Source organism: Notamacropus eugenii, chromosome 1, assembly GCF_028372415.1.
Source record: "Notamacropus eugenii isolate mMacEug1 chromosome 1, mMacEug1.pri_v2, whole genome shotgun sequence".
NCBI lineage: Eukaryota > Metazoa > Chordata > Mammalia > Diprotodontia > Macropodidae > Notamacropus > Notamacropus eugenii.
Genome location: NC_092872.1, coordinates 690,855,553 through 690,868,707, shown reverse-complemented (window position 1 = coordinate 690,868,707; position 13,155 = coordinate 690,855,553). Strand labels below are relative to the sequence as shown.

The following is a 13,155-nucleotide window of genomic DNA, read 5'->3' as shown; positions in this document are numbered from 1 at the left end:
TCCTCAGTAATATTACATTCAGAGAGAGGGAGGTAAGATACGTAAGAGTAAGTTTGAAGGACCAAAACATGATGAGTTCAAAAGCATAGTTTCAACTTCAATGTTAATATGGCTCGGACACTTTCAGAGGAAGGAAGGGCTGGAAGAATATGTCCATAGCCAAGAAGGGGGGAAAGATTAGAGTGTGATATTTTGCTTTCTGAGTACTATATTTTAAGTGAGATGGTAACAGGCTGGTAGATGTCCAAAGGGGGACATCAGAATGATGATGGAAATAGAGATGGTGCCATATGAGGATCGATTAAAGAAACTACCCATCTTTTCCTTAACTATCGTTTCATTTCAGTTGTGTCTGACTTTCTGTGACCCAATTTGGGGTGTTCTTGGCAGAGATACTGGAGTAAGTTGCCATTTCCTTTTCCAGCTTATTTTATGGATAAGGAAACTGAGGCAAATAGGGTTAAGTGACTTTCCCAGGGTTATATAGTAGTAAGTGTCTGAGGCTGACTTTGAACTTGGGTCTTCTTGACTCCAGGCTCATCATTCTATCCACTGCAGCGATTTTTTGCTCTAACTAGGATTAAACTATTTCTACATGGCTGCAAAGTTCAGAACTAAGAGTGATGACTGGATAATTACAGGTAGATTGACCTCTGTGCAGTGTAAGTAGTGGTGGTGATGTGTTTAAAATTAGAAATGGCTAAAAGGAGAATAGGTTGCCTTCAAAGTAGTAGTGAGTTACGCATAGAAGGAAGGCGTTTAAGAAGTGCCTGCTCTTTAAGAGATAGTGTAGCTGAGTGAAAGGGGTGACATCTTGCCCTTCAAAGAACCCACTTCAATTCTGCCCATCTGAGAACTCACCCCTCCCATAGAATGGAAATATGAAATGGACCTCAAATACACTCATATTTGAAAGGTGAAAGATGGACAGCACTTAACAAGCATTTAAGTGCTTACTGCCTACTAGGCACTATGATAAGACCCAGGAATACAAATACAAGCAGAAAGAAAAATAGTCCTTACCCTCAAGGAGTTTACCTTCTAAAGGGAAAAGGCAAAATATAAAAAGGAACTGAAAAATGTATTGAGAGGTACCCATAGGAGTGCTTAGTGATGAAATCTGGACAGTCAAAAATACATCCATTAGGGGAGTCTCATGTGGCTGGGCTGGGCACCTCCTCATCATAGAAATCCAGGAAAGAACTCACCTATGGGATAAGTAAATTGGTATGCTGGAAAGAGATTGTAGGGTGAGAAGGCCCCAAATACAAAAGGAATTTCCAGGATAACAAGAAAGCTGAGTCATGGTAGTATAATGTCCAGAGAGTCTGAAGCACAGTAAAGGGGAAATACAATGAAATGGATGAAGTAATAAATTAAGAAACTGAAACTCAAAGAGATTTGAGCTGGATGGCTCAGTGGATAGAGTGCCAGACCTAGAGGTAGGAAGATTCATGTTCCTAAGTTCAAATACGGTCTTAGATATTTACTAGTTGTATGACCCTGAGTAAGTCACTTAATCCTGCTTACCTCAGTTTCCTTATCTGTAAAATGAGCTGGAGAAGGAAATGGCAAACCACTTCAATGCCTTTGCCAAGGAAACCCCAAATGGGGTCACAAAGAGTTGAACAGGACTGAAAAGCAACTGAATAGCAATAGCAAAAACAGGTAACAAATGTCAATGCTGGAATTTGGATCTTGTCCTCTGACCCTAAATCTAACATTGCTCCACTGAAGCACACTAGCTTCCTAATGTATTTTCATAGCATAGACCCCCAAATCTTATAGTACCTAGCCATAATGGTCTAGATGGGGATATATTTCTTAATACTCATGGGGAGCTCTCTTTAATCTTAGTCATCTGGATTAGTTCTGATTCAGAAAATGCTTTTGCAGCTTCCACATCATGGGCAGATAGATCAACAGTAGCAAAGAGATCCTGCTTAGGTGAGGTTCATCTTCAGCTTTCCCAGTACCCTTGTAGAATGGGGGTCTCACATTTCTAGATACTTAGCTTGGCCTGCTCATTAAATCCTGCAGCCTCCATAACAGATGCTGGGCATTTGAACTTGGTGGCAGTCAAAGAACAACAGTCCATGAAATGACCCTCTTCACATCAGCATTTGCATATTCAGCTACCAAGGAGATGTCTGTGCCTAAAGGCAGCCACTCTGTCTAGTCCCTAAAACAGAGAAGGGGCATATTATTAAGTTTATCATATCAGACTTCTTTCTCCTTTTCGGCTTTGTTTTCGTAGATGAAGCTAATTCTGTTGGATTGGATTTGAAGACAGAGACCAGCTCAGTGCTGAATGATGAGACACACACACGGAATATAATATGCTGGAATTAATTTGCATAATAGAATACTATTGGTTACAAAGCTGTGTTTGTTGTAGGGGAATGCCACAGTTAAGGAGCAAAGCTTTGAGGTGACTTCACAGATGTAGGCTAGAAATTTGAGTTATGATGCAGATTGGGTGTGGGGGGGGTGTTATTCTGAATGTGATGACAGCATAGCTTTAATTTGGAATGAGCTTCCTAGAAATAAAGAAATGAGTGTGCTTATTTGATAGTTAAGACTCTGAGAGCAGGGGATGGGGGAGGGGACAGAGGAGATTGGGGGAGGGGGAGGAATGCAAGACAAACCTGAAATCCATTTAGAAATTTTCTAAGCTGCTTCACTTCCCTGCCTCATGAAAATTCCCAAGAGCACCCCTAATATACTCAAACAGCCTTACATGCCATTTACTTTAACAGAGACAAAACCTAGACTATTTTTTGCTAGAGGAGCCACAGGTTAAAAGTGGTTATCTGCCTATCAACTGAGAGGAGCTCGACAGGCCTTTAGCTCTCTTTCTTTTGTAAATGCACCTTCCTGTCATATTATTACTTTGATGACTTTGAAGAGAACTTCCTTTTTCTTTTCTGTCAATATTTCCCTCATCACGAAATGAAGTCCGTGTATATAAATGCTACTTAGGCTTCTTAGTGGGCCCCAAAAGCAGTATCTTGTTAGAATAGCATTAATGGAAGGATTGTTAAGGAACCATCTTGGGGATCGCTATTAAAACAAATTAGAGTATCGCTATTTACCCCTAATTCTAACTACAGTGGAGGTCTCATTTGGAATTCAGCCTTCCATTAATTTTTATGCAATATTCCTGCAAAGCCCATCACATTCCTTCCATCAATCACCATGCATTACACGAGGCTCTAGAAGCACATTTCACAGAATGCATCTCTCAGGACCCACATCTATCTTAACATATGCAGAAGTTCAGAAATTCTATGTTAGGGGAATTTTCTTTAACTCCATCCTGCTGCTGAAACCAGTATAAATTTGCTTGCTGTTTACTGTGGCAAGATACCTTGGGAGTTCAGCAACCTTAGCCTTGTACCTGAGAAAGAAGAATGGGTTCACTGGGTAGATTAACTTACTTCCTATAAAATGTGATTTCTAGCATGTCTGTCACATTCTGGTTAAGCTCTTTTCTCCCCTCTCACTCCAGATTAATATTTCTCACATCATCTCTCTAGAAGCATTAATTATGTCCATAATTATGGACTGCTGAGAATACTAGCCATTATGTAAAAGGCAGTTTCACTTATGCAAGACTGAATTTTAGACTTGATCTCAACTGCATTCATAAATGCAAGCATCGTGCTGTGAAAACCACAATCAGTTGGGGGTCAAAATACAAACATTCTAATCTAAGAGATTCAGTTTTCTCGCTGTTTGATCTTAGGCTACAATTCCCAGAGACTTAGTTTCTCCATCTGTAAAATGAGGGGAAATGATATCTGTTCTTTAAAGCTCACCGGATCATCATCATCATCATCGCCATCATCACTAACATTCGTATAGTATTTTTATGTTTACAAAGTACTTTACAAATATTATCTATTTTGACTCTTACAATAACCCCGGGTAAGAGATACCATTGCTTCCCCCATTTTAAAGATGAAAAAACTGAGGTAGATGAAGATTTGTGAAGTTTGGAGTCAGTCAGCGGCTGCACTTGAGGACCTGGAGGGACACGTGTGCCCTTGAGGCCACAGGTTCCCCAACCCTGAATCTATCCTAAGGTCCCAGAGATAGTGAGTTTCTAGGCTAGATTTGAATTCAGGTGTTTGTAGATTCCAGGTCTGGTGCTCTCTCTTCTTCACCAACAAGTTGTCTTGTTATCAAATGATGCAAGGAAGATAAAGTGTTTTGTAAGCACAAAGTACTAAAATCTTACTTTGATCATTCAAGAGACCATAGGTACTCTGAAAATCATACCTCATGTTGTTATTTTTATGAATTACCATAACCTAAATGTGTTGTCACTTGGTGGAAAGTTCTATCATAAGCCTTACAATATTTAGTGAGGCTAATACTGGGATGATAAAAAATCATGTTGTAGTTGAGTAGTTTCAATTGGGTGTGAATCTTCACGATGCCATTTGGAGTTTTTGTGACAAAAATACCAGAGTGGTTTGTCATCTCCTTCTCCATTTTGCAGTTGAGGAAATTGAGGTAAACAGGATTAATTGACTTGCCCAGGGTCACATAGCTAGTAATTACCTGAGGCCATATTTGAACTGAGGAAAATGAGTCTTCCTGACTCCAGAACTGGCACTCTATCCACTGAGCCACTAACCTGCCTATAATAAAGAATCATAAAATCTTAGATTTGTAAGGGATCATATAATCCAACAAATACCATTAAAAAGAAAGGAAATAAATAAATATGCATGTGTATATACACACATATTTGTGAGTATATTGTTTGTATATATACATATATAGTATAGTATACAGACATACACGTATATGTACATATATTTCTGAAGAGAGAGAGATACTGGTAATAGTTATGATAGACAATTAAATACAAAATGCATGGAGCTCTGCTGGAGTATAGAAGACTTAAATTCAAATCTATCCTTTGAGACTTAGTAATGATGACCCTGGAAAACTCATTTTACTTATTTGTGATTCAGTTTACTTATCTGTAAAAAGGAGGATCATAAGAACATTTACTTTTTAGAGTTGTTCTGAGAAAATGAGAAAATATGGGTAAAGCACTTTGTAAACACTAAAGCACTATTCTATAGGCTGGCCATTCCTATTGTTCATAATATAACAAGAGTAGTGCCAACCATTGACTTTTCAATAGCACTTTTTGCTTTTCCTTTAAGATTCACAAAATGGTTTGTGTGCATTGTTTCATTATACCTTATAAGAATTTAGCCTCTTTTTCTCATAGCCCCAGAGAAACCAACCCAGTGTCATGGATGGTAAATGCAGAGGAGGACTTTAGTAAAAGGAAGCACCAGATGAGTTGGCATTACAATTAATATTCACATTTATTATCCATAAATTGGCCTTACATAATTGCTAGTTTTATGAGCTGTGCAATTTGGAGGTAGATTCAGCTTATCAGTGCCATCAAGTTCTTGGGAGATTTCTTAACCATATTTCCACAGTGAATGAGTTGCAGAACCTATTTTTATACCAATTTCTGAAGTGCTCTGGTTTACAAATTCCTGGCACTGGCTTCCTTTCCATAAGAATAAGATGTTCCATCTCCATACTCTGCGCATTTATTTTCCCTGGCTATTCTTCTTGTCTGGAATTCTCTTGCTACTCATTTTTATCCCCTTGCTTCCTTGACTTCCTTCGATTCCTGGCCCAAACTACACCTTCTATGGGCAGTCATTCTGAAATTTCCTTAGTCCTAGCACTTTCCCCTTGAGATTAACCCAAATCTTTCCTGTATGTGTCTTGCTTGTCCATAGTTGTCTAGGTGTTGTCTCCTCCAATGGACTCTTGAAGGCAGGGACTGTCTTTTGTCTGTCTTTGCATTTCCAGCACTTAGCACAGTACCTGCCACTTAGTAGACACATTCTTTTTGACTGACAAATAAGATTTATAATCATATTTTTTTTACAGATTATAACCATACAATGGACAATTTATGGAGCAGAAGTGTTAAACGTGTTTCAATATAACATTTTTTTTCTACAAAATGGATAATAATCAACCAATTAAATATTTATCAAGTGCTGACACACACGTACATGATTATATGTATTACATAATTTTAAGATTCTCATCTTTCTTCAGAAGTCATATAATCCGCTCTTATGTGTTCAAGAGGAAGTATTTGGTTTAATTATTATTTAACAAAGATGGGGGTGAGGGGGATAGTACATTTGGTATGAAGATAGTATGACTTTTCTTTAAAATGGCAACCCACAGAAATAGGTACAAAAAATACATTCAACTTTAATTGAAACCTTAAGACACATGCGCACACACACACACACATACACACACTTCACAACTTATACACAAAAATAATTTATCTCCATGAGCATGAGCACTTCATAAATGACACTATGGAAAACTGATAGGTGTCATTTCATACCATAGTGTTGATTTCCATTCTCTCTTGGTAGGTATTCAGAACACAATGGAAGTTTCCTTCCCTTTACTAAGGGAATTCTGGGCAACTTAACCTCTATTTACCTCAGTTTCCTCAACTGTAACATGAAGATAATAATAGCACCTACCTCTCAGAGTTGTGAATAGCAAATGAGACAATATTTGTGAAGTGCTTAGCACAATGCCTGGCAGAGTATGCACTTCTTTCCTTCCTTCTTTTCTTCCTTCTTTCTTCTTTTCCTCTCTCACTTCCTTTCTTCTTCTCTTCCTCCCTCCCTCCTTCCTTCCTTCCTTTCTTCCTTCCACCATTATTTATCAGATACCTTCTGTCCTGTGCAGATCACTGTTCTCTTTTTTGTGGGTCATAAGATGGTAGGATAAAATATAGTCCGTAACCATACAGAGGTTATAGTGTATTGGGTTGTAAAACATAAACACAGATTTCTTTGGGTAGGTCTGTCCAAAATTATTAAGAGCTTACTATATGCCAAGAATGAGTCTAAGTGTTGGTGATACAAAGAAAATCAAACTAGTCCCTTCCCTTAAGGAGCAATTAATGAATAGATATCTGACCTGGTGCCTTCCTTAAGGAGGGAGTTTTGGGGAGCAGAAATCTGTACCCTTCCATCAGAGGGAAGATAGAACCTTAGGTGCAGAGGATATTGCCCAAGTGTGAGTTCCAGGGTTGAAGTGATTTTGCAGGATGAAGTGATTTCTTTGACATGATAGAGAATTTCAGGAATTCAGCCAAGTGGGAAGTAAATTAAATATTATAACTACCATTATCAGACAAGTGAAACAAGTTCTATGTAAAATTAGTGCAAGGAAGGTCTTTACCAACAAGGGGGATGAAGGAAGGAAGGAAGGAGGGAAGGGAAGGAAAGAAAGGGAAGAGAGGAAGAAAGTAAAAGAAGAGGAAGGAAGGAAGGAAGGAAGGAAGAAAGGAAGGAAGGAAGGAAGGAAGGAAGGAAGGAAGGAAGGAAGGAAGGAAGGAAGGAAGGAAGGAAGGAAGGAAGGAAGGAAGAAAAAAGTGTTAGAGCTGGAAGAAATGTTCAACAACTCTCATTGGAGCCCTGCATGGAGCACTGGCATCACATTTTAGCAAGAACGTTTACAAGCTGAGAGCATCCAGGAGGCAAAGAACAGGATGGTGAAGGACACAAGAAACTGTCATGTGAAGGTCAATAGAGAATCAAAGTGTGTTTAGTCTTAAGTGGACAAGACTTAGAAGAGACAAGACGGCTCTTCTGTGTGTCTGTGTAGGCACACAGAGCCATAGCAAGTGTTGGATCTGGGACTGATCTCCTTTCTCATCTGCTGCCTTCTGGTTCCCCAAACTTCCAAACTCTCAATCTCACCTTCTATAAAAGGCCTTTCCTGGTCCCCTCCAGCAGCTTGTATGTTCTGTCTGACCGTTCATCTGCTTATGTATTTCTTCATGGACCTAGTTGTTTTCATGTTTGCTTCTTCATTAGAATGTGAGTTTCACGAGGGCAGGGACTATTTTTGCCTTTCTTTGTTCCTTCAGCATTTAGCACAATGTCTGACTTTAAAAAAAATGCTTATATGCTTATTAACTAACAGTTTAACATTCTCTTCACTACCTCAGGTACTGATCATCTCTATACCCATCAACATGTTGGATGACTGAGTAAGACTGGGGCAGCTAGGTGGCACAGTGGATAGAGGTTTGGGTCTAGAGACAGGAAGACCTGAGTCCAAATTCAACCTCAGACACTTACTAGCTGAAAAAGTCATTTAACCCTGTTTCCCTCATTTCCTCATCTGTAAAATGAGCTGGAGAAGGAAATGGCAAACGGCTCCAGTATCTCTGCCAAGAAAACCCCAAATAGAGTTATAAGAGTCAGACGTGACTGAAATAACTGAACGATAACAAAGGCTACCAGACCCACAGTGAACTGCATCCATTGGTTATTGCCACTGTTTTAAGGAACCACTGTTTTCCTCCATCTTACCCCACTGCACTGTTCTTGAGCATACTTGCTAACGAATGTATAGATTTTCTTTGACTGTGAAGTCAATGATCACATCTTTTCTTTTCCTTTCAGAGGCAAAATTGGGAAGGTGTACAGCATTGAGGTGATGTTCTTCCTGAATGGTGGTATTCTCTCTGAAGACGGTTCCATTTGAATGTGCTGAGTGGCCTGCCAGGTTGAAGACTGTCAGATCTCCGGGTACAAAGGCTGGATTTACAGAGATACTCCTGTGCCTCTCACTTAACCAAAAATGAAGGAGAACTACTGTTTACATGCTATCCTGGTCTGCCTGGGAATCCTGGCTAACAGCCAGGCATTCTCAACTGAGAAACTGAATCATTTAAGGCCTCTCCACGCTCACCATGAAAAAGGAAAGGAAGGTCAGGTTCTTCAACGTTCCAAAAGAGGCTGGGTCTGGAATCAGTTTTTTGTAATTGAAGAGTACACTGGACCAGATCCTGTATTAGTTGGCAGGGTAAGATATTGACCTCCCTTTTTTTTAAAATGTCGATGTTCCTGGTGATTCTGTGAATCTTAGACTGCATTGGCTACAGTCATAGGATGCTAATGTCAGAGAATTAGAGCTAGAAAGGCCATTACAGAAAGACAAAACCCAGATAGGTTAAGTGATTTACCTGATGTCACACAGATGGCAAAAGGTAGAATCAGGATTAAAATATGGATTATATGGAATGTATACATTTCCAAAACTCTATAGAAAGAGAAGTATCAAAAACCCAATGAGAAGAGAGCTTCTAGGTGATTTATTCAGAAGTATTAGATGCTATACAGATGTCAAGGAGGGTGAGGAATGAAAAAAGATGGGTGAATTTTTCATTTAAGAGGTCACTACTGACCTTAGTGATAATTTCACTTGAATGATGAGGTCAGAACCAGACTGCAGTGACTGAGCAGTAAGAACAGGAAGGTCAGAAAATGGACCCATGGTATTTAAACTGCTCCCCAGCCCTCTCATCCTAGAATTTTGACTGTGAAAAAGGGAATGACAGAATAACTTGAGGGGAGAGTAGTGTCAAATATTTGTATTGTTTTGTTTTTGTGGATTTGAGACATCTCAGCAAGCAGAAGAGAGGCAATTTTATAGAGAAAAGATGGAAAATTTGGGGGGTGTGGAGTGGAAGGAGAGGAGACAGGGTAGAGAGAAAGAAGGGTGATAACTGAAGGAGTGATTTTCCCAGAGGAGATGGGATAAAGTGCACCAGTAGGAAAGTTGTTATTGAGAAAGAAAAGGACCACTTCTTTCCCCTAGACTGGAGAGAGTTTAAGATCGTATTGAAATGGTTTGAAGTATGGAACTTATGAGTAGGGAAGAGCAGTGAAGACATTTTTCCCCCAGTGAATTATGAGGCAAAGTTCTCTGCTGAAAGGGAAAGAGGAAAAGGTGATATAAATAGCCTAAGGAAAGAAAAAGTTTTGGAACAGAGACTGTGGTGAATAAAATAGAGAACTCATCAAAGAAAAATAAAATGATTATTATATAGCAATGAGGTCCCAGTGAAGACCACATAACATATATTTTTAGTCAAATGAATTAGCAAATTTTTATGAGTTCCTATGTGTTCAGTGGCACATGAGTAGGAGTAAAGAAAATAGGTTGTAATCAAGGGTTGTGGTTTGAAGAAGGATGGGTGAAGACAGGTCAAGGAACTTACGGGTAATAAGTGGTATCAAGCTGAGCTGGCAAATTATAGGGTCAAGATTTTGAAGACAGGAAAGAGAGGGTGGAGAATGGGTGATACCCTAGGAAAACAGGGAGGGGTAGAGTGACTGGGATTTGCAGTGAGGAAAGAGAACAATTCCCTTCCAGATTTAACGTTGTATATTCACTTTCACACCTGACATTGTGTTGTAATATCCCTTATAGTAAAACCATTTTATGCATTGAGGTATCTTTTGCTTCTTAAAATGTATGTCAGGATACTACTCCTCATATATTTTCCAGATCTATTTTTTTCTAACTTCTAATAATCTTTATTGCAAAGCATAGTCAGAGGCCATCTGTTCAATAATTCCATAATTTTGTTTATTTATGCTGATAAAGGATAGGTATGTTAACGGTCCTGGTCCCTGGTGGGATAATAATGCCATGAAATCAGAACACATCTAGGTAACATGGATGAGATTTTGTGAATTTTCACTATGGACATGACAAGAGAATAGAATATTAAATTTAAGTATGATCATTTTAGCTTGGACAATGGAAATGGCTGTCCAATACATGGTTACATTAAGTAGGCATTTCTTCCTTTGTAGGTTCTGATGAAGTGGTTTCTGTGTCATGTATTAAGTTAAAAGCTGATGATAATTTATTCGATCTCCAAGTTTCAGTATTTATAATTTGTTATCAAAATTGAAACTTGCCCATGCTTTGTTGATATGAGGAAAATTTGTACTTGAATATGTAAAAGAAAAAAAGTCTACAATCCTTAGGGTTGGAAATTGGCAAGAAAGAAATGCCTGGTTCACTTGATACTATTTAATGGTTTACTGAACTACATGTTTTGTATGGAGCTTAATAGTAAATCATATCTGATTAAATGGAAATAATATAAATCCCCTTTTTACATCTACCTTTCATCTGTATTAGTGTGGTCAATGAAATGAGAAGAATCTAAAATATTTTTAAAAGTTAATCATATTGGTAATCACAAAAAATGTCTATTTAATTCCCAAGAAATTTCATGAATTAAAGTACAGAATTATAGAATGTTAAAAGTAGAAAGGATCTTAAAATATGGACCACTGTGCCACATGTCATAAGAACTGGAGGGTACTTAAGAACACAGAATGTTTCAACTGGTAGGAATCTTAGATGTGGAAGGGTGGTGTCTGCACATAAACAACTCAAGTTTTAGCAATAATAACTCAAATTAACTTCACAGATATGGAAACTGAAATGCAAAAAGAGGCAAGGAGCTTACCCTGAATAGTCAATGCTATAGTGGAATAGCCAGAAGGAGAATTAACATCTTCTGATTTCTTCAGCATTTTCCATGACACCACCACTGCCCCACATTGAAGAAAAGAACTGAAGTCAGAGCTGCACAGTCATCTCAGCAAAATCAGTCAGACTGCAGAAGAATTAAACAAAATTGTTGCATTTCCAACTACCTACAAACAAGGTTAAAGATGATGGCAATCTTTGAGCTTTTGCTTAAAAAACAAGTGCATCATTTAAAAAGTGTTTAAAGTCCATTTTTTCTTGCAAAAATAACTCAATATGAATCACACATACTTTAAAATTCTATATTAGAAATATATTGCTTGAACACCAACTACTCTTTGTATTTTTTTTCCCTAAAGACATCCCTTTGGTATGAAATAGAATTTGTTTAACAAAATTACTCTCCTTTGAATTCACAGAATCATGCAAGGCTAGAGTTGGAAAGAACATTAGGATATAGAATGTAAGAACATAGAAAATGTGACAGCCAGAAGAGATCTTAGAATATTTTGTTAGAACTTTAATAAGCCTTAGAACATGTGATGCTCTATCTGGAAGGAACGTCAGAACGTTCGGATGTTGAGACTTCATAGGGACCTTATCACAGAATGCCAAAACTCAAAGAAACCTTAGAGATAATCATGTATAATCCCTTCATTTTACAATTTTACACAGAGCTAGAGAGGTTTAGTGACCCGGCTATGGTCACACAGCAGTCCCCTCCAACGTTGCTGAGCACAATGCTCTGTGCACATTAAGTGTTCGAAAGCCAGTATTTAAATGAATGAAGTGAATCTGAATCAATGAATCAGTGAAGAGTATTGTATTGATTTCATATCCAGTGTCATTTCTACTCTATCACAGTTTTCTTTTATAAATTTGATATATTTTAATTTTTAGTAGGTGCATATGCACATATGTACCTATTATGTATACACGTATTGTATGTGAATATACACGTACAATATGCATTATGTTGTATTATGCATAATATGATATTTTGCATAAATATAATGTATATAGTTACATACATATATGTATTTATCCGTGAGGCGGGGAGAGATAGAGTGACACAGAAATAAAGACAGAGAGACCAACGCGGCAAGGCCAACTTGAAGCAAAGGATTAAGTCCTCCTCAGACCAGAAGATTGGCTGTGTGTACCTGGACAGGTTGGTTAACCTCTCAGTGACCTAGGAAGCTCACTGGGGAATATGTTACAGAAAAAGTGCTGACCTGTATTTGTAAAAATAATAGTCTTATCGAGGAGTTCCTTCTACCAATGAAATCACATGTCCAGTCACTACACAGGTGCACACACACACACACACACACACACACACACACACACTTCCCATGGATCTCTACTCATTTGAAAACAGTGTGTGAGAAGTACACTATTTTCAATCTCTTTGAATGATGGAGAAATTATCTGCCCAGACCCGCTACAGTACTTTGCCAAATCTTGCTTAACTGTATAATTGTTTCTTTTTGACAGCTATAAAAGATTTCATGGTCCTATGATAATTTGTTTTTGTAAACCTCTAGACATCTTGGACACTGGCTTAGGTCTGTGGGTAGAGTCAGAAGGGTCCTCAATGTCTTCTTGTGAACAGATTGTCTGTGCTCTCTCCCACTTAGGATAGAATAAGGAAAATAAAGATTGAAATTCAATAGGACAGTTGGTGTTAAATAAAGCAAAAGTCTACATAATACATTGTCTTTGGAAAAATAGGAATTTCCTCCTTTTGGAACTCAT

General features: G+C 38.1%; 1 protein-coding gene across 2 annotated transcripts in view; it reads left to right on the top strand.

The window, feature by feature from the left end:
* The window catches only part of CDH11 (cadherin 11), a 213,334-nt gene that overhangs the window by 147,167 nt on the left and 53,012 nt on the right, over positions 1-13,155 (top strand). For both annotated transcript variants that reach the window (XM_072635916.1, XM_072635917.1), the window contains one exon: positions 8,505-8,907. In XM_072635916.1, coding sequence (XP_072492017.1) covers positions 8,683-8,907 — 225 coding nt within the window. In that variant the 5' untranslated portion in view covers positions 8,505-8,682. The remainder of the gene's footprint in view (positions 1-8,504; positions 8,908-13,155) is intronic.